The sequence below is a fragment of the Sus scrofa genome, chromosome 6, assembly GCF_000003025.6.
Source record: "Sus scrofa isolate TJ Tabasco breed Duroc chromosome 6, Sscrofa11.1, whole genome shotgun sequence".
NCBI classification, from domain to species: domain Eukaryota; kingdom Metazoa; phylum Chordata; class Mammalia; order Artiodactyla; family Suidae; genus Sus; species Sus scrofa.
In genome coordinates, this window is record NC_010448.4 from 158,271,470 (window position 1) to 158,290,720 (window position 19,251).

Below are 19,251 nucleotides of genomic sequence, written 5' to 3' on the forward strand. Positions count from 1 at the left end.
AGATTTCACTGGCTATTAAGTGGGAAACTTGGATCATGAGTACAGATCTTCTGATGCTAAAATCTTCTGTCTTAATATCCCATACTGCCTCTCTTTTGAAATATAGCAGAACCAGCAGAAATTATCATAGTATTAAAAATCAACTACACTTCAATAAGACTTTTAAAAATGAAAGAAAAAAAAAAAGCAGAACAAAAGCTATCCCTAGAGTTCAGCAAATGGTATTCCACACTTACACTGTAGAGGGGCCCACTCTGCTGAGTAAGTCAAGAAGTCAGAATTGGAGAGGAGGTGATACTAATTAATGTAAAAATCTCATCAGTAGCTTACTGTGTATAGTTAGCCCATAAATACTTTCCTCACTCTGCCCTGTTGTCAGATGTCTTGCATTTTATGCATATATTCTTTTGATAGAATTTTTTTCCTTTCCTTTTTCCATTGGTGTTCATTATAGAATGATTTATTTTACGTGAAAGCATTAAAGATGAGAATAGCATGATTTGTCCCTTCCCCTTCTACCTCTTGAGGCCTTGCTGATCCTTATTTATTCAAGTCTTAAGATTCTCCACATTTTTGGACTTAATTCAAATTTTGATAGATGTGACAGGTAGCTTATAAGTGTGTTTGGTGGCAAATTAAAGGATCCTGGGATTTGAAGCTTCTCGATAGTTAACTTACATAAATAATGAAGAGTTTAATGCTAATGATTGTGGTAGAATCACTTAATGATTTATACCCTCTCAATAAGGATTTATGTTCTCTTGAATGTACATATATAAAAATTAATGCATTTCTTACTGAATTTTTTTTTTTTTTAAGCTCATGTCCCTGATGCCAAAAATGCATCTACTCTTCCCTTTAACTCTGGTGAGGTCATTCTGGAGTGACGTGATGGACTCGGCACAGAGCTTTATAACCTCTTCATGGACTTTTTATCTTCAAGCTGATGATGGGAAAATAGTTATCTTCCAGGTGATGACTGTGCTTCATAGATTCATTTAAATACCAAAAACAGTAAAGTAGGTGTCTTAAATGAATGTCTTAGCATAGAGCCGAGTGCTTATTCCCTTACAAATATGTGTCATCAAATAATAATTACTTTTTAGCCTACAGTAAAACATTGGGCATTAGAACCCAATGTGACTTACCCTTTCTTCCACTCATTGGAAATTTATTTAAAGCCTATTGTTCCTTATCTAACAAGACCTTTTGAGTCTTCTAAATTTTAGAGTGATTAAATTGACAAAATGAGACTACTAGGTATAAGAAGACAAGTTAATAAAGGTTGAATATAAATAGTGCTATGTATTTATATCACATGGATATTAGAGAAAAGCAATGTGACATAATTTTGAGTTGTTAATAGTGCTTTTCCTCATAACTCTTAGAGCTTGTTGAAGAAACCTATTGCCTTCCAGAGAGGTAATTTTTCTCCTACCTCATTGATCACCATGTGATAGGATAAAAGTAGCTGCTATTTTTGAAGGTTCATATTACCAGGCATTTACATATATTATCTTAAACCTTCAAACAACTTCACGAGGTGGTATTATCACTGTCTTATTGATGAGAAAACTGCGAGCTTAACTTGTTTAAGGTCACCCTGCCAGTAAATAACAGAATTGGGCTTCAAACAAGGCTCATGTACCACCGTACTGTCCTGTCTTCCTTTCAGTACGGTTGTTAAAATTCCTCAGATTTACCAGCCAGCAAATGATATTGTGTCACGTTCTCTCAGGTAATGATTAAAGTAAGCCTTTTAATTAGCATTGCCAATTGAGGAGCTTACTGTGACTAGTATGTGATTTTTAGCATCATCCTGAGTCTTGGGTCCCCTGTACTTAATTTGGTAATAAGTAAAACATAGAAGGAATTTTCTCTCTTTAAATTCATAAACAAAGAGGTCCCTGGTGGCCTAGTAGTTAAAGGATACAGCATTGTCACTGCTGTGGCTTGCATCACTGTTGTGGCTCAGGTTTGATCCCTGGCACAGGAACTTCTACATGACACAAGTGCAGCCAAAAAATTTAATAAATAAATTCATGAATAGTTCTTTGTCTGAAAGCTACTTAGTTAAAGCTTGAGTTGACTCTGATGGTGGAGCATTCTTTGATTCCTGATTAGGTTTGAGATTAGCTCTATTTCTCTGTGTTACGTGTGACTTGGATGGAGAAAGCCCTACTCCAGAGAATCAGTGCTGCATAGAAGATATAAAGTATGGAGTATTGAGCTATGGTTTATGAACTGCTCATAACTTAAGGAAGAATGGAATGCTTCAGATGAGATGAAATAGAGATAATATATATTTAACCAGAAATTTTGGCAGTCTGCTAAAATTTCCTGATCGACTAGAATTGGAACTCATTTTTGTAGGGTATGATATATAATGTACTATGTTATAATTCCCCCCCTTTTTTTCTTTTTTCTTTTTTTATGTTGTCAGGAAATTAAGCTGACTAAATTCTTGCTGATGCTAGAAATCTGTTTCATTGCAAGGGATTGGATCTAATGTTTAGCAAATGCAATTAAAATATATTGCAGTTAATATGTTTTTTTTATTAGTACTGTTCCTTTTTCTCAGTTTGAATGTTTGTAGAGATGATATGTTATAGAACATGCTACTGAGAAAAGCTGAAGAAGAAGTACAAATGACTTAATTGCTTTCATTATCATTTTAGTCCAAGCCAGAAATCCAGTATGCACCACAGTTGGAGCAGGAACCTACAAATTTGAAAGAATCGTCACTGAGCAAAATGTCCTGTAAGTTTTAAGTAGCTTAGGGTTAAAAACATTAGCAGTCAAAATCTAGTGATGGTAGAATTGGATGTATGATTGTTTTTATACTAATGGAAGGCGAACAAATAATTTCTAAAACTGTGGTTTCTCAAACTTTAATGTGTATTGGGCTCTAGAGAGCTTGTTAAAACAGATTTCTGAGCCCCACCTCCAAAGTCTCCAGTTTACCAGATCTGTAATAGGACCTAAGAATTCGCATTTTTAACAAGTTCCCCGATTTTGTTGCTGCTAGTTGGGAACCACAGTTTGAGAACCACTATTCTAAAAATATTCAGTGTTCTTTGAAGGATGTTTTGAGTATAAACTAATGAGATATGTTGGTATTTCCTAATAAATTAACCAAACAGTGAAACTACTCTGAAAATGTGTTTTCATTCTACTTTTATTTCTGTCCTAGAACTAAGTTTTAACTTAAAAGAATGTAAAACATCAAGCTAAAGCTGTGCTTACCTCTTAAAATGTATAACTTATACCTATTGTGGATACCAATTTCACTAACTTTCTAATTATTTTGGTGGGTGGATAATGGCAGCACAGAACCCAAGGCTATCTTTAACTTTAGACTTGAAAAAACCAAATTCTGTTATTACACTTAAATGTAGTTAAACAAAAAGCATCAATATCAGTAAGAACTTGAAAATAAAATCAGAAATTCATAATGTTGTATAATATCCATTGGTTTTTAATGTGCCAGAGGAGCTTGCATTCATTTTAAAATAAAGTACACTTATAAAACAGCAGGATATTTGTGCAGGATGTATCTAGAAGCAGTCATTTGAGCTCAGCTTTTGGAATACAGAATATCATAAACTTGTACCTTGTTATTTCAGCAGATTTGCAAATGAGAAGTTCACAAGCACACAGGAACTATCTTGAAGATGGAGAAAACGATGGCTTTTTAAGATGCCTCTCTCTGTATGTATTCATCTTCACTTACATATATAGGAGATGAAATCTGGCCTATATGAGAGAGATGCAGTCCTTATTATTTTACAGTTATATTAGCTACTTGAAAGTGGAAAACATTTTTTACTTTTTCCCTACCAAAGTTGTCTTTTTGGATATTTTAGTTTGTTTAAAATGTAATACTCATACTACTTTGATAAAACCCAAGCGGGTGGTGGTTTTCATGGTACAAAAGCATTCTTGTTCTTGTTAGGATCCCTCGATTTATGTTAAGATATGTGCTTTTCCAGACATTGCAGTTAACCTTTAATTAATTTAGTTGGAGGGCTGATTTTACATTTATTGAAAAAAAATTCACATGTAAGTGGATCCATACAGTTCAAACGCATGTTTTTCAAAGATCAACTGTATTTACATAGAATTTACATTTTTTTAGGTATTATAAGTAATCTAGCAATGATTTAAAGTGTACTAGAAAGGAATAATGTGGTGGCGGTAACGTGGTGGTTTAGCAGGTTAGGAATCTGTCATTGTCACTACTGTGGCTTGGGTCGCTGCTGTGGTGTGAGTTCAGTCCCTGGCCTGGGAGCTTCCTCATGCTGCAAGCATGGCAAAAAAATATAGTGTACAGGGACATGTGCAGAGGTGATATGCAAATGCTCCACCACCTTACCGAGGCAATTGCCCTCGGAGTTTGGTCTGGGAGTGGGCAGCAGTCCCGGAACCAATGCCCTGGGGATACCAAGGGACACCCATGTATCTGAATGGCTAGGGGCGGTAGATAGGGCTGTGGATTAAGGAGGGCTTCATGTTTTATACAGAGTGTCATCTCTATGCCAAGAATTCTTAAGGGTGGCAAGGGCAATGGTGGGACGTGGGTAATGGGTATCTTATGCCCTCCTGGAAGGGAATATCAAGCCTTCTGAGGGTGAGGACGGTTTTATCAAAATATACATGCTTCTACTCCTCCAGGGAGTTCTGATTTGAGCCCTCCCCCTGCCAAAAAGAGAGACAGAAGGCCGGAGCACTTAGTGATAATTATCTGCTCTGTGTTAGATACCAGAATAAGCACTTGAGAGGGGAACAAAGTGTGGTATATACTCTAGTGTCTCAGGTGTAATACTTCAGTAGTCCAAACTGCATGCTTCCTGTAATTTCTTATAGTAAAAATAGTTTCTTAACAGGTTCTATCAGGTATCAGGGTTATATTAGAACCCAAAAATTAATAGCTTTTACTGAACAAAGCCTCTTTTAAAGACTGGGTAAGAAAATGAGAATTTAACTTTACATTTTCCTTTCCTTTTTTTTTTGGTCTTTTTAGGGCTGAACCTGGGAACCTCCATATGCCACGGGTGCAGCCCTAAAAAGACAAAGGGGGGGGGCAATTTTTCTCTCTCTTAGTATTTAGGATTTTTGTTGCAGTTCAATATTTTTATGAAACCTAAGTAAGTACCTAATCTTAAGTTACAGTTTATTCTCTTTTTCTTCAACCTGTTTTTATTATTTTTTAATTTTTTGTTTACAGTTTACTCTCAGTACTGAACTACCTGGCCATCTTATTGGTGCCTTTTTTGGTTTTGGGGTTTTCTTTTTTTTTTTTTTTTTTTTTTTTTTGCTTTTTAGGGCCATCTCATGGCATATGGAAGTTCCCAGGCTAGGGGTCAATTCAGTTTCAGCTGCCACCCTATGCCACAGCCACAGCAGCGCCAGATCCAGGCTGTGTCTGCGACCTATGCTACAGCTCACGGCAACACCAGATCCTTAACCCACTGAGTGAGGCCAGGGATCAAACCCGCATCCTCATGGATACTAGTCAGATTTGATTCTACCGAGCCATGACAGGAACTCCCTTATTAGTGCCTTATTGTTCTTTAACATTTTGTCACTATGTTTTATGTTATTCTTTTAAACCTAACATTTTAAACAGCTTGACTTGCTCTTTGAATCTTAATCTGTACTTTGGCAAACAGTAGGTCAATTATGGAAGAAAATTCCAATTGCTGATTCTTGCAATTGGCCTTTTACCCTAAGATATTTTATTTTTAAAACAAATATGGCCTATTTATTTATTCATTCTTCAGCTACCTCTATAGCATTTATTTATTTATTCATTTTTTAGCCACCCCTATAGCCACAAATATGGCCTATTATTTTTAGCACTCCAGGCCAGGGATCCAACCCATGCCACAGTAGCAACCCAAGCCACAGCGGTGACAACACTGGATCTTAACCCATTCTGCCACCAGGAAACCCCTATCCTAAGATATTTTAATCTTAAGAAAAATATAACTATATCTTTTTAAGATATGCTGTAATGGATTCAGAATGCCTCATAATAGATGCACTCTTATAAGCCAAAATGCAAGTAAATGGTGGCAGCTTAAATATTTGAGGTGTGCTAGAGAAGCTAACTTCTAGAAGCCTGTTGTGAATCCTGTATAAAACAAGTAGCCATTTCATAATCATATGTTAACTTTTTGGGATATTGGGCTTTCTTAAAGCACGTGTTATCTTAATACCTTGCAAAACATTAATATGTGACATTTGTATAGCAGAGTACAGTTTATAGAACACTTTGATTTGTCTTATCTCACTTAGTAATTTAAAAATACCCTTCACAGGAATTCCCCAGTGGCCCTGCAGTTTAAGGATCCGGCCTTGTCACTGCTGTGGCTCGGGTCACAGCTGTGGTGTGGGTTCAATCCCTGACCTCAGAACTTTTGCATGCCGCAGGCATGGTGAAAAAAAAAGAAAAGAAAGAAAAATACCTTTAATAGTAATTTGCTTTAATTTTGTATATTTAGCAGAAAGCCAGTATATCTGACTTTTTAATTTATAAGAGTAATATAGCCATGTTATAGAAACTTGAGAAATGGAAGAAAGGATATTATGCCACCCAAATATAATAGCTATTATACTATTTTCTTCTATGTTTTTTTTTTTAAATAGTTTTAACGGGAGTTCCCGTCATGGCTCAGTGGTTAACGAATCCGACTAGGAACCATGAGGTTGCGGTTCGATCCCTGGCCTCACTCAGTGGGTTAAGGATCCGGCGTTGCTGTGAGCTGTGGTGTAGGTCACAGACGCGGCTCGGATTCAACATTGCTGTGGCTCTGGCGTAGGCCGGCCGCTACAGCTCCGATTACACCCCTAGCCTGGGAACCTCCACATGCCAAGGGAGAAGCCCTAGAAAAGCAAAACGACAAAAAAAAATAATAATAATAATAATAATTATAATAATAATAATAAAATAGTTTTAATGGGAAGTTCCTGTTGTGGCGCAGCAGAAACAAATCTGACTAGGAACCATGAGGTTGTGGGTTTGATCCCTGGCCTTGCTCAGTGGGTTATGGATCCGGTGTAGCCGTGAGTTGTGGTGTAGGCTGGCAGCTACAGCTCCAATTCAGCCCCTAGCCTGGGAACCTCCATATGCCACGGGTACAGCTCTAAAAATAAAAGCCAAAAAAATAATAATAATAAATAAAATAGTTTTAACGGTAGTACCCATGAAGTTTATATTATTAAACTAAGTACATAAGTTTGGTTGCCTTTATTTGTTAAGAATCTTCTATTTTTTATATTATGAAATTTTAACATAGCTAGTTACTGATTTTTTTTTTTTTTTCAGTAACTCTGGGTGGATTTTAACTATGACTCTTGTCCTCTCCGTGATGGTATTGCTCTGGATTTGTTGTGCAACTGTTGCTACAGCTGTGGAGCAGTATGTTCCCTCTGAGGTAAATTTAATTCTAACCCTTAGGCCATTTGAAGACTGAGCCATATGATTTACTTTTTTTAATGCCTTATTTCTTTAGAAAAAGAAAGCCTTTCTACTAATAGAATGAGAGAAGATCTGGTGGTTTTAACCACACACACAGGGGTTGACACACATGAGAATTACAGATTTTCAGCACAAGAATCACTTCCCACTTTTCTCTGGTGCTAACTACTGTAGGGACCAATGTATGTGGGCTGGTTTAAGTACAGTGTCTCTCTTCTCCCTAGATCTTTGAGACTGAAAAAAAATATACTGACATCAGTTTCTAAGGTGATATATAAGAAAGAAGACTTCGGGAGTTTCTGCTGTAGCACAGCAGAAATGAATCCAACTAATACCGATGTGGGTTCGATCCTTGGCCTCACTGAGTGGGTCAGGGTTCCGGCATTTGGTGTGAGCTATGGTGTAGGTCGCAGACATGGCTTGGATCCCATGTTCCTGTGGTTGTGGCGTAGGCCTACAGCCATAGCTCCAATTTGACCCCTAGCCTGGGAACTTCCATATGCTGTGGGTGTGGCCCTAAAAAGCAAAAAAAGAGAAAGAAGACTTGTAGAACCACTTACAATTTTAAATTTAACTTTGCCACAATTGTTAAGGAGTAATTGCTGCTTTAGAAGCAGCAAGGCTGGAGTGTTTGATTTTGAGTTAATATGTTCTGGATCTAACCTTGAGAGAAATGGAAAACCATCTTGACTTTCTTGGTAACTAGAATTTAACTGACCTCAGGAACATAGCTATTAAGGTAAAGGAGTTTTGTTTTGGAAAAAGGCTCTAAGTTGATGATTCAACTTAGCTTTCAAGGAAGGAAAATTATTTATATAACTAAACATAAGATAAATTCTATTGACATCAAACCCAACTGAAATAAACTAGCTCTCTTGTGCCTGCAAAATGCAGTAGAAAGAGAAAAGAAGAAAGGAGCAAAGTTAAAATAGGATCTAGCACGTAGTTAGCATATGCCTAGCCTGGTGCTTGAACATTAGTCTTATCTTAACTGTAAAAGTATGTCGTATTATAAGATTTACACAAGAATAAGGATTAAGGTAATATATTCCATGGGGGTTTTTTTGTTTTTTGTTTGCCACACTCGCAGCATATAAAAGTTCCTGGGCCAGGGATCAAACCCCATGCAAGACACTACAGTGACAATGCCAGATCCTTAACCCATTGCACCACAGAGGAACTCCATATTTCATGTTGTTGTTTTCTTTTTTATTGAGTTCATATGCTGTAGGCAGCTAGAAATTGGGACAAGATAATATTGATAACTGACATGCAGTTCTTTAAAATTAAAAAGTATTTTCAGGTATCTTACATGTCCAGCAGTACTGTACAACAGGTATCCACTGTCCATTCTGTAGATGAGTAAACAAGCTTATGAAGTCTAGGTAATTTCCTAGCACAACTATGAAGGGAATTAAGCTTCTGTCTTTTGACTCTGTAACTCCTGTGTCTTTTGCTATGTACTATCTTTCTGTAGCTGATAGGATGTTTAGGTGGCACAAATAATAAATACATAAAGTGTTAAGGAAAGCAGAGAGAGTGTGCTGGGATTGTCAGAGATAGGTCTTTTAGGTAATAAGGGTCTTGACCTGAACTTGGAAGAATGGTCTGGATTAGCAGAGAGAGGAGGGTGGACAGCTTTCCCAGGTAAAGGCAAGAATAAGCTAACTCTCAGGGAAGGACTGTAAGGAACTGACTTGATAAAAATAACGTAAATTAGGAAATTAAACCAAAGGGATAAAGTTAGACTGGATTGGGAAGAATCTTGAATAGCAGAAATATTAGAGAATGGGTAAATTTCTAAAGAAGTCATCTGTTTATGATATGATATGAACATCCTCTTGCTAATTAATTACCTACTTGTTTTCTTGTGTTCTTGTTCAGTTCCGATGTCCTTATTTTAATCATTTTATCATTCCTGATAAAGTTGAAATTACATCTCTTACATAGGATTGCCTTTGCCTATTACTTGCTTTTGAACTGCCCCATGCACTCTAAACCCTCATGGCACAAAGCTGCAAACCTATAGTAATAAATCTTTGTTGACCAACCTCCACCCTGTGGCACTTCTTCCTTCTTTTTTGTATCATTAGCACAATTCCTTCTCTTTACTCCTAGGATGCCCCTTGTACAAGAAAGATGAGTAAGAAGTTGGTATGGTTATTGCCTGGAAGATTGACTTGCTGGCCTCAGGTGGAATTTACCTTGTTAAATTCACCACCACCTAAATTCTGGTTCCCAGGCCTACCGACTAATGTTGAACACTTTCTACTAGTCACTGTTCAGCATGTTTTACATGAATTAGCTCATTTGGTCCTTTTATTAACTCTGTGAGATAGCTACTGTTATTATCCTATTTTCCAGATAGAAAACTGCAAAAGAGAATGTATAATTGTCCCTGTGTCACATACTAGTAAAGTGGTAGACTTTAAAATTCGAAGCCAGGTCGTCTGATTCTAAAGCCAGTACCCTTAAATTTTTTCAGTTAACCTGCCTGGAGTCATAACTTAGGGAAGCTGATGGTGTGATTTGTTTCAGGAACTCATCTTTGGTGTAACCTCTTTGACACTGGGGAGTTGAACACCGCTGGTACCCCATCGTTCGTGTTTTTGAGCTAAGATGCTCAAACTCTCTTACCTAAACAGTTCTTAGATGGGCATTTTATAGTTTTTACCTTCTTACCTCCTTGCTTGACTTGAGGAATTGACCTCTTCTTCAGGTGTTTTAGACATAGCAATGCCTCTCGTTTGGTTTTGTTTACGCCTTGTAGAAATGAGGATCTGTCCCTCCTTTTCAGATGACGCTTGATCTTTCCCTTCCTTTTAGATATTGTCTCTGCTGTGATAAATTTTATTTTGACTGTATACTTTAATTCTGTGAGACGTTCTCTCCCCTTATTTCTAAGTTGTTTAGCGAACACTTTGCTCTTCCTACATCGTTCCCCAGACTCCCGGCTCATGAGGCCTAAAGCATTAGAACACATGTGGAGGCCTGTTGGCAGTGTTACATTCCCTCCTGATGTCTGTGGAGGGTGTCAGTTTCATTGCCCTCTCAAGAACTCTTCTTCCTGTCTTTAACACTCAGAGTATGGCAGTACTCTCAATGAGCTTATACTGTTGTAAGATGTATTTTCTAGGAAAATGTATGGAAAACAGCCGTTTGAATTCACTGCTTTTCGGTTTTACTTTGTATGGGAGACCATACGTTGGCTAAGTAATAACATTTCCACAGTTTTTGTTGTTGTTGTTGTTTGTTTTTTTGTCTTTCTGCCTTCTCTTGAGCCGCTCCTGTGGCATATGGAGGTTCCTAGGCTAGGGGTCTAATCAGAGCTGTAGCCACCGGCCTGCGCCAGAGCCACAGCAACATGGGATCCGAGCCGTGTCTGCGACCCACACCACAGCTTACGGCAACGCTGGATCCTTAACCCACCGAGCAAGGGCAGGGATCGAACCCGCAACCTCATGGTTCCTAGTCAGATTCATTAACCACTGCACCATGACAGGAACTCCTAACATTTCCACAGTTTTTAAAATTATGAAAATGCTAGATACTTATTATAGCATTTATAAAGAAAAGAAGCAGAAAGACATCATCTAGAACTATTAATTGCCTTGCCCTTTTAGTGGAGTTATTTTGATAATGAAAAGTTGTTCAATTTAATACATACTAATGTTTTATTTCTTATTTTAAAATATTGCAGTATAAATTCTCCTTCCCTGATATTCGATCTCTTTTGTTTACTGTAAAAATAACTGAGAATTTAGCATTAGAAAAATTATTTCGATTTTTTTTAACCAAAAGTCAACCTATTTTAAAACTTTCATTGATTTTATTATTAGAACTTAAGTTACTCTGACCCCTCTCCTAGTAACATAAGACTCTTTTTTAAGTAATATAACTTAACTATGAACAATGTTATTTATGTTTTGTTATATTATTTACACATATGGTGCTATGTGTTTATAGGAAATCATAACCCTGCTAAGAGAATATGTTTTTCTTCAGAATGGACCTGGTATCTTGGAGTTCAAACATGAACTATAAAAAGCTTCCTTTTCAGGAGTTCCCGTCGTGGCGCAGTGGTTAACGAATCCAACTAGGAACCATGAGGTTGCGGGTTCGGTCCCTGCCCTTGCTCAATGGGTTAATGATCCGGCGTTGCGGTGAGCTGTGGTGTAGGTTGCAGACGCGGCTCGGATCCCGCGTTGCTGTGGCTCTGGCGTAGGCCGGTGGCTACAGCTCTGATTCAACCCCTAGCTTGGGAACCTCCATATGCCATGGGAGCGGCCCAAGAAATAGCAACAACAACAAAAAGACAAAAAAAAAAAAAGCTTCCTTTTCAGTCACTGCAAATAAAGCTTAAAATAGTAGAAATAAAGGCCAGGCCAGGAATGTGGCCTTTATTTTTCTTGTTTAGGAACGTTCTGAAATAATTTCTCTTCAGCCTGTTTCACACATAGTAGGTACTCATATGTCATCTGATAGTAATGCAGAAAAGAGTTGGCATTGGTTGATCTTAAAGCAGTCTCATTTTGAGTAACTTGACTTATAAAGATTTTTATCCTTGTTTCTCTACTTTTTTCCCCTGTTTTTTCACATTTAAGATGTCTTTTGGTGGTGGAGGGTTTCATGAGATGATCCTCTTCTTGTTGAGCTATTTAAGATAATAAAAGATATATATGTATGACTGGGTTACTTTGCTGTACAGCAGAAATTGGCAGAACATTGTAAATCAACTATAATAAAAAAAATTATTTAATTTTTTTTGTCTTTTTTGAGTCACACCTGTGGCATATGGCGATTCCCTGGCTAGGGGTCAGATTGGAGCTGTAGCCATTGGCTATATCACAGCTCACAGCAACGCCAGATCCATAACCCACTGAGCGAGGCCAGAGATTGAATCTGCATCCTCATGGATACTAGCCAGATTCTTTTCCACTGAGCCACGACGGGAACGCTCAAAAAATTTTTTAAAGATAATAAAAGAGTTATCATTCATGGTAGTCCTTGTCAGACAGGTCAAACCTGACTTATAAGAACAGGGTACAATAGTATTGGATATTCCTTTCTAGAGATCAGGCAGCCTCAGAAAATTGCCAAAGCAGCAGATAATGATATAGGTGCTGCCTTGGGAGTTCCCGTCATTGCACAGTGGTTAACAATCCGACTAGGAACCATGAGGTTGCGGGTTTGGTCCCTGGCCTTGCTCAGGGGGTTAAGGGTCCGGAGTTGCCATCAGCTGTGGTGTGGGTCGCAGATGTGGCTCAGATCCTGCATTGCTGTGGCTGTGGTGTAGACCGGCGGCTACGACTCCGATTAGACCTCTAGCCTGGGAACCTCCATATGCCGCGGGAGTGGCCCTAGAAAAGGCAAAAAGACAAAAAATACGTGTGTGTGTGTGTGTGTGTGTGTGTGTGTGTGTGTGTGTGTGCTGCCTTGATGTAATCTCATTATCTCTCTGCTTCCTTTTATTTATCAAGACTGTATTCATCTGACTTCACATGGTCAGTTAAGAAAGATTTTAGAACACTCCAAATAACATTCACATTAGTAAATGGAAATTTATGCATAACATACTCTGTGCCCCGCCCTATTCAAGGGATTAGAGTCATAGTGAAGAATAAAATCAAGATGGAAGTCTTGGGAGACTCAGAAAATAGGGTGAAACATGTCTTAAACTATAATAAATATTTTCTTGGCCTAAAAAAAAAGCTTTGTCTCATAAAAGAGACGAGAAAACAAATAAAAGTGCCGTAACTTTTTAATCCAAATTGTTAAGAAATTGAGTTTTAGAGAAAGATTTAAGTAACTTACATAAGATCACATAACTTGTTAGTGGCAGAGCCAGGCCTGATGGCCAGATACGTATTTACTAATTGAATTTATTTTTAGCCTTTATCAGTTTGACATTATCTAATGTTTTCTGTTAAAGGATGAGGGTTTATTTCCCTTACATTCTCTCTCAGTTCCAGCTCTTCACTTGTTGGTTTTTATAATGAATATTATTTTGTATACTTTAATGATTGCCTTTTCTTTTCTTTTCTTTTCTTTTTTTTGTCTTCTGTCTTTTTAGGGCCACACCCACGGCATATGGAGGTTCCCAGGATAGGGGTCTAATGGGAGCTTGCCCGCCAGCCTATGCCGCAGCCACAGCAACTCGGGATCCAAGCCGCGTCTGCGACCTACACCACAGCTAACGGCAACACCAGATCCTTAACCCCCTGAGCAAGGCCAGGGATTGGATCTGAGTCCTCATGGATACTAGTTGGGTTCATTAACCTCTGAGCCACAATGGGAACTCCCCTCATATCTGTAAGACTTTGAGTAAAAGCATTCTTGAGGATGTTTCTGGAAATTCTTTTACCATATACCCACAGATTAAGTTGTTATTTGAAGACTTACTTGGAGAGGTTCCTAACTATCCCAATTGCTAATGTCCATTGATTGTCTTTTGCAGAAGCTGAGTATCTATGGTGACTTGGAATTTGTGAATGAACAAAAGCTAAACAGATATCCAGCTTCTTCTCTTGTGCTTGTTAGATCTAAAGCTGAAGATCATGACGAAGCAGGGCCATTACCTACAAAAGTGAATCTTGCTCATTCAGAAATTTAAGCTTTTTTTTTTTTTTAAAGAAAAAATGTAATAGACATCTAAATTTCCATTCCTCATAGAGCTTTTTAAGATGGTTTTGTTGGATATAGGGCTTAAAAATCACTATTAAATGCAAATAAAGTTACCCAAATCTGTGAAGACTGTATTTGCTGTAACTTTACCTATAATTTTTTTTCTAGTAATTTAAGAGAAGGATATTTGGGATTGTATTTTTATTTTACTAATCTCTGTAGCTATTGTAATTGTTATTTGCATTGTTTTTGTTTGTTTCTTTCTTAGTGAAATTCTAGGAGCTGAGCATTGTCCTTCCCCACCTCCTGTGGTGATACTGTCAGTCACCAGCTGAATACTCAGTAGGATATGATGCTCCTACTCAGAAATGGCCCACAACCTGTAATTTGAAATGTAGCAGAAAATGCCCTTTAATGACACTACATTTTCAGTTGTATGGAACTGAGATCATTAAAATTTTGTTTGAATAATAATGTTCTGAAATTTGAGTTAATATACTCCTGATTTTCCAGATCTTCCCTTTCACTCCTACCCAGCCCAGAAAATAATTAGGACATGTTCTATGGCTATTTATTGAGCAAATTGAAACAAAAATGATCTTCTCACAAGTGTGTTTTATGTTATTTTGCACAGGCAATAGATTTTTTTGGCTGGATGTATCTTTCCAAAGAACCATTTTTCTCTGTTAGAAAGCATATGAAGTGTAAAAAATATTTTCATTGAGAGTAATTCTGTGAAACAGACTTAAGTAGAGATTTTACTTTGCAAAAACTATTGTTATCATCCCTTTATCATTATCAGTAATGCAGACACAAATATAAGAGCACATCAGTCTTGACCCGATTCAGTGTCGTTTTACCATGAAATGTTAAATGACCTTGCAGACCTGTACGTCCTCACTCCGGGGGGCCTTCCTGGCAACTGCAGGAGTGCTGTTGGACTAAAGGGTGAGTCACACGCTTACCTTCAGCCTGGTCATCAGCTTTCTCTGAGTCAAAAGAAAATACAATTAACTAACCAAGTAAGGCTTTGGTCACAAAATAATAGGCTTTGGTTTTTTAAATAGTAGATTGTCTAGATTTGGAAGCTAGAGGGTTAGAAAGTGTGGAACACATCGAAATGGGGAAGAGAAGGAGTCATTGTCTCTTTTTATGAGAAAACAGTTGTAAAACAAACGGAATGGATTGATTTACCTTAAAAAAAAAAAAAAAAAAAGTCCAGTTGTCTTATTTACCACCCGTGGTGTATATACATTTCTGTTCACTAATCAGGCCCAGGTTTAACTGTAATGCTGCCAGTGAAGCAGGCTGCGGGGGGCAAACTCAAAATGCCACAGGCCTGAAGTCAGAGAGAGAGAGCCCAGTGTTAGGAAAGCCTCCCTTTTAAACACAAAAACAATACCAAAAAAATCTCCATGAGAAAGCGACTGTGTAATTGTCCTATATTCTTCCACCTTCCCTTGGTTTTTTTCTCTGTGCTCCCCGAATGAGGTACCCCTGAGATAGCCTCGTTCCTCCGGGTTTAGACAGACTTTCCCCTCTTGTTCATAAGCGGCAATTCCTTGTATGTGGAAATACCCAGTCATTCCTGTTATTTAGTAGATGTTCAGGTATTTGCTTCCTGCCTTTTTTTTTAGCATAATTAAACCGGACTGACATTTTCAAAAAGAGTTTTACTTTTAAAAAAGAATTACACTCCCCCACCAAATGTATATTGAAAATACTGACTTGAAAATTCCAACAAACACAACAAAACTGACCCCTTCTCCTAAAGTAACAGTGTAGCCCTTTGGATGGGCCCAACTTCACTGGTTTACATAAGATAGGTATCATCTTCTTTCCTATCACATAGCTGCTTCTTGAGAAGCTTGCCTGGTCCTAGAAAAATTATCAAAACCCTGGGAGTCTCTGGTTCAAACTTCCCAGGCTCCTAAGGTCCTTCCTTCTTGGTTCAGGTCTCTGGTCTAAGAGACAGACTGATTCAGGCAGTTTACTAAGACAGTAGTAATTACCGTAATGAATGATCTAGGCCCGAGATTCCCAGTCATCACAAAAACCTCACGGATACCATTTATGTATGATATATTTTTTGGTAAATGAGAAATTACTAGATTATCTGTCTATCAACCTTATCTCAGAAATTCCCGTTGTGCATTATCAGCCGGTCTGAGCTGCTAATTAGCATTTAAAACCTGGTATTTTTACTCTGAGCCAATATTATAGCCAAAAGCAAACAACTTTATCCTTTGTTATTAGTCTGTCTGGCTTTTAATCTGAGGTAAATGTGCCATTTCTATTATGATTCCTTTTTTTCCCCATTATGATTCTTTAAATATATGAGATAGCCTCATAGTAATTTTTGTGGGTCCCTAAGTACCGCATGTGCAGAATCATTAATCTAGGGGTTTTCAGACCTTTTCTGATAAAGCTAATCAGCACCCCCCCCCTCACTTTAGGAGAAATCTATAAAAACATTCTCAGCTGAGACCCCATCACTTCCACACCATGGCAGCGATCTTGCCGAAATGCATCAATGCTCAGTTTAACCATTCAACAGCCGCTTGAGAGACCGAGTGCCAGGCCCTATGTTAGCTGATGGGACTGCAGCACCAAACAAGACCCAGTGCCTGACTCCGGTTGCTCAGTCTAAAGAAGGAGACAGACTATTATTACTGCACCAAAGACTGTGACCAGACGAGCATATTGTACTGTGGGAGTACATAGGAGGGCCCCTGACTTCTGGGAGAAAGTGCTATCCAAGCTTAAACCTGGAGGAAAAAGGAAAGCCAAACAAAATACAGGGAGCAGTGTTCCAGGCAGTGGGAACAGTATGTTCAAAGATCTAGAGGCAAGAGGGTGGGGAACTGCAAATTGTTCAGCAGGCAGAGAGAGAGAGCATAAAAAGCGTAGCAATAGAGCTGGGCGGACCATGTAATAAAGGACCTTATTAAACCTGGACTTAGTCCTGAGCAAGGCAGAAAGCAGAAAAAGTTTTAAGAGAGTTACAGTGCTTTAGAACGATGCCCTTGACTGCAATGTGCATGATAGGAGTTCCCGTCATGGTTCAGTGGTTATCGAACCCAGCTAGCATTTGTGAAGACTCGGTTTCCATCTTTGGCCGCGCTTAGTGGGTGAAGGATCCGGCATTGCTGTGAGCTGTGGTGTGGGTCGCAGACGTAGCTCAGATCCCGCGTTGCTGTGGCTGTGGCGTAGGCTGGTGGCTACAGCTCTGGACCCGTAGCCTGGGAACCTCCATATACCTCGGGGAGGAGGGGGGGGGCTAAAAAAAAAAAAAAAAAAAAAAAAAGGCATGATAGACCAGAGGGGCAAGTCCAGAGGCCAGCCACACAGAGACAGGATATTCCATTCCCTTCCCAAGGCTGTGTTGTTTTTTTCATGACCAATAATCATATTTCATTTTATTTCACATATTTTTGAGCTCTTATCTATAAGGCTCTCTGTTCCTCCACGTTATTGTTTGGAGGATAAGCTTAGCTGTTGGATCCTGTCACAATCTAAGTGTTGCCAAGCAAGCTGGGAAGGCTGTCCCATGGACTCCTAAGCTTCTTGCCAGACCATGTTGGGCTAAGTTTTTAAACTACAACCCTAGGTCAACTTACCACTGTCCTCCAATTCTAGGTGTGCCAACCCAGCTGCTACCTACCCAGTGTGCTCTCGAGCCCCTCCCACCATGTTTCTAGGTGCTGAGCGGGTTATGTGTGCATATAAATATCAGTATCAGCTGCCTTTTGGCCTTTCCTTCCTTGACGACTTGTATTTAGACTAGAGTCTGAGGGTGGAGGTATATACAGTGACAGGGATAAAAGATTGAGATAGCAGGAAATGCAGCCTTCGGTGGGAAGCTAGATTGTAAAATTAGTGCGGATTTTCTGATTCCTTGTATAATTATTTTTTTTCCACTTAATTTAATGATTTTTATTTTTCCATTGGAGTTGATTTACAGTGTTCTATCGATTTCTACTGTACAGCAAAGTGACCTAGTCATACTGCATAATTCAATTGTGAAGTACAGTTTATATACCTTTTCTGAAATGTGTAATGTTGAAAGCAGCTTTACAGTTTCACTATTTAGTATCCTCTTCCTGTGATGATTTCATCTGTTTAGAGCAAGTGTTCGTAAACTTTTTTCATGCCATGGACCTTTTGAATAATCTGGTGAAGTCTATGGCCTCCTTCTCAGAATGTTTTCACATGCATAAAACTAAACACGAAGGATTGCAAAGGCAACTAATATTAAAATATGGTTACTAGGGTATTTTCAAAATTTTAGGATTATGTATATTTGTACTTTATTCACACATAAAATAAGGCCTAGTGGCGGTTCTAAAACTACTGGAACTTCAAAGTAATACCAAATTATAATTTTGAAATATCTGCAACAACTGTAATGTGATATCTAAATGGCTGATTTCTGTTGGTGAAGTCACAGGTACTGCTAATAATATTGTGGATCATTGCTTATGTTCATAATTGAAGGAAATGCTATATATATTTCAGTAAGAAGTTAGCGAAGACATATTTTTTTTCTCATTCACGTTCGCTGAACCCCTGGTTTAGAGGTTGTCTGATTTTACTTTGTCATTTTAAGAGTAAACTGTTTTTGTTTGCTTGTTCAAATCTAAATTATTTGGGCTTATTTTACAGTTTTGTATATGCTTTTTATACTTGAATTGTTTTGCAACATTGCAGCAGTAATTGAAGGCTTGGGTGGAATGAAATCAGCAACTGATTAGAAATGAGAGGTTTCAACAAAAGCTCTTGATAATGTTACCTCAAGATATATCATTATGCAGTCATTATTGGAGCCCTACATCTGATAATTTCATAATACTTAAGTGTGTAAACTTCAATAAAATTTGGATCATCTACACTAAGCAATGCTATAATGCTGTCTTGTAAAAGTGTCTGCTTGGATATTTCACAATGAAGTTTGTCTGTTGATTCCCCATGTCTTTTGCAAAGCCCTGTGTAGCGCTCACTGTCATCTTAAATCAGTCCTTATAATCTCCCTCCAGGAAAGCAGAATGGGGTTTAACATCTCCGTTTTAGAATTGAGGAAACAGGAGTTTCCATCGTGGCTCAACGATTAGTGAACCCGACTAGCATCCAGGAAGACGTGGGTT

General features: G+C 38.2%; 1 protein-coding gene across 4 annotated transcripts in view; it reads left to right on the top strand.

Annotated features, from left to right (window-relative positions):
* The window catches only part of TMEM59 (transmembrane protein 59), a 28,530-nt gene extending 9,534 nt beyond the window's left edge, over window positions 1-18,996 (top strand). Inside the window, exons 4-8 of one of the 4 annotated variants that reach the window (XM_005665405.3) lie at window positions 820-972; window positions 2,679-2,760; window positions 3,627-3,711; window positions 7,331-7,439; window positions 13,941-18,996. In XM_005665405.3, coding sequence (XP_005665462.1) covers window positions 820-972; window positions 2,679-2,760; window positions 3,627-3,711; window positions 7,331-7,439; window positions 13,941-14,096 — 585 coding nt within the window. In that variant the 3' untranslated portion in view covers window positions 14,097-18,996. The remainder of the gene's footprint in view (window positions 1-819; window positions 973-2,678; window positions 2,761-3,626; window positions 3,712-7,330; window positions 7,440-13,940) is intronic. The other 3 variants (XM_005665404.3, NM_001044558.1, XM_005665403.3) reach the window with 3 other exon arrangements.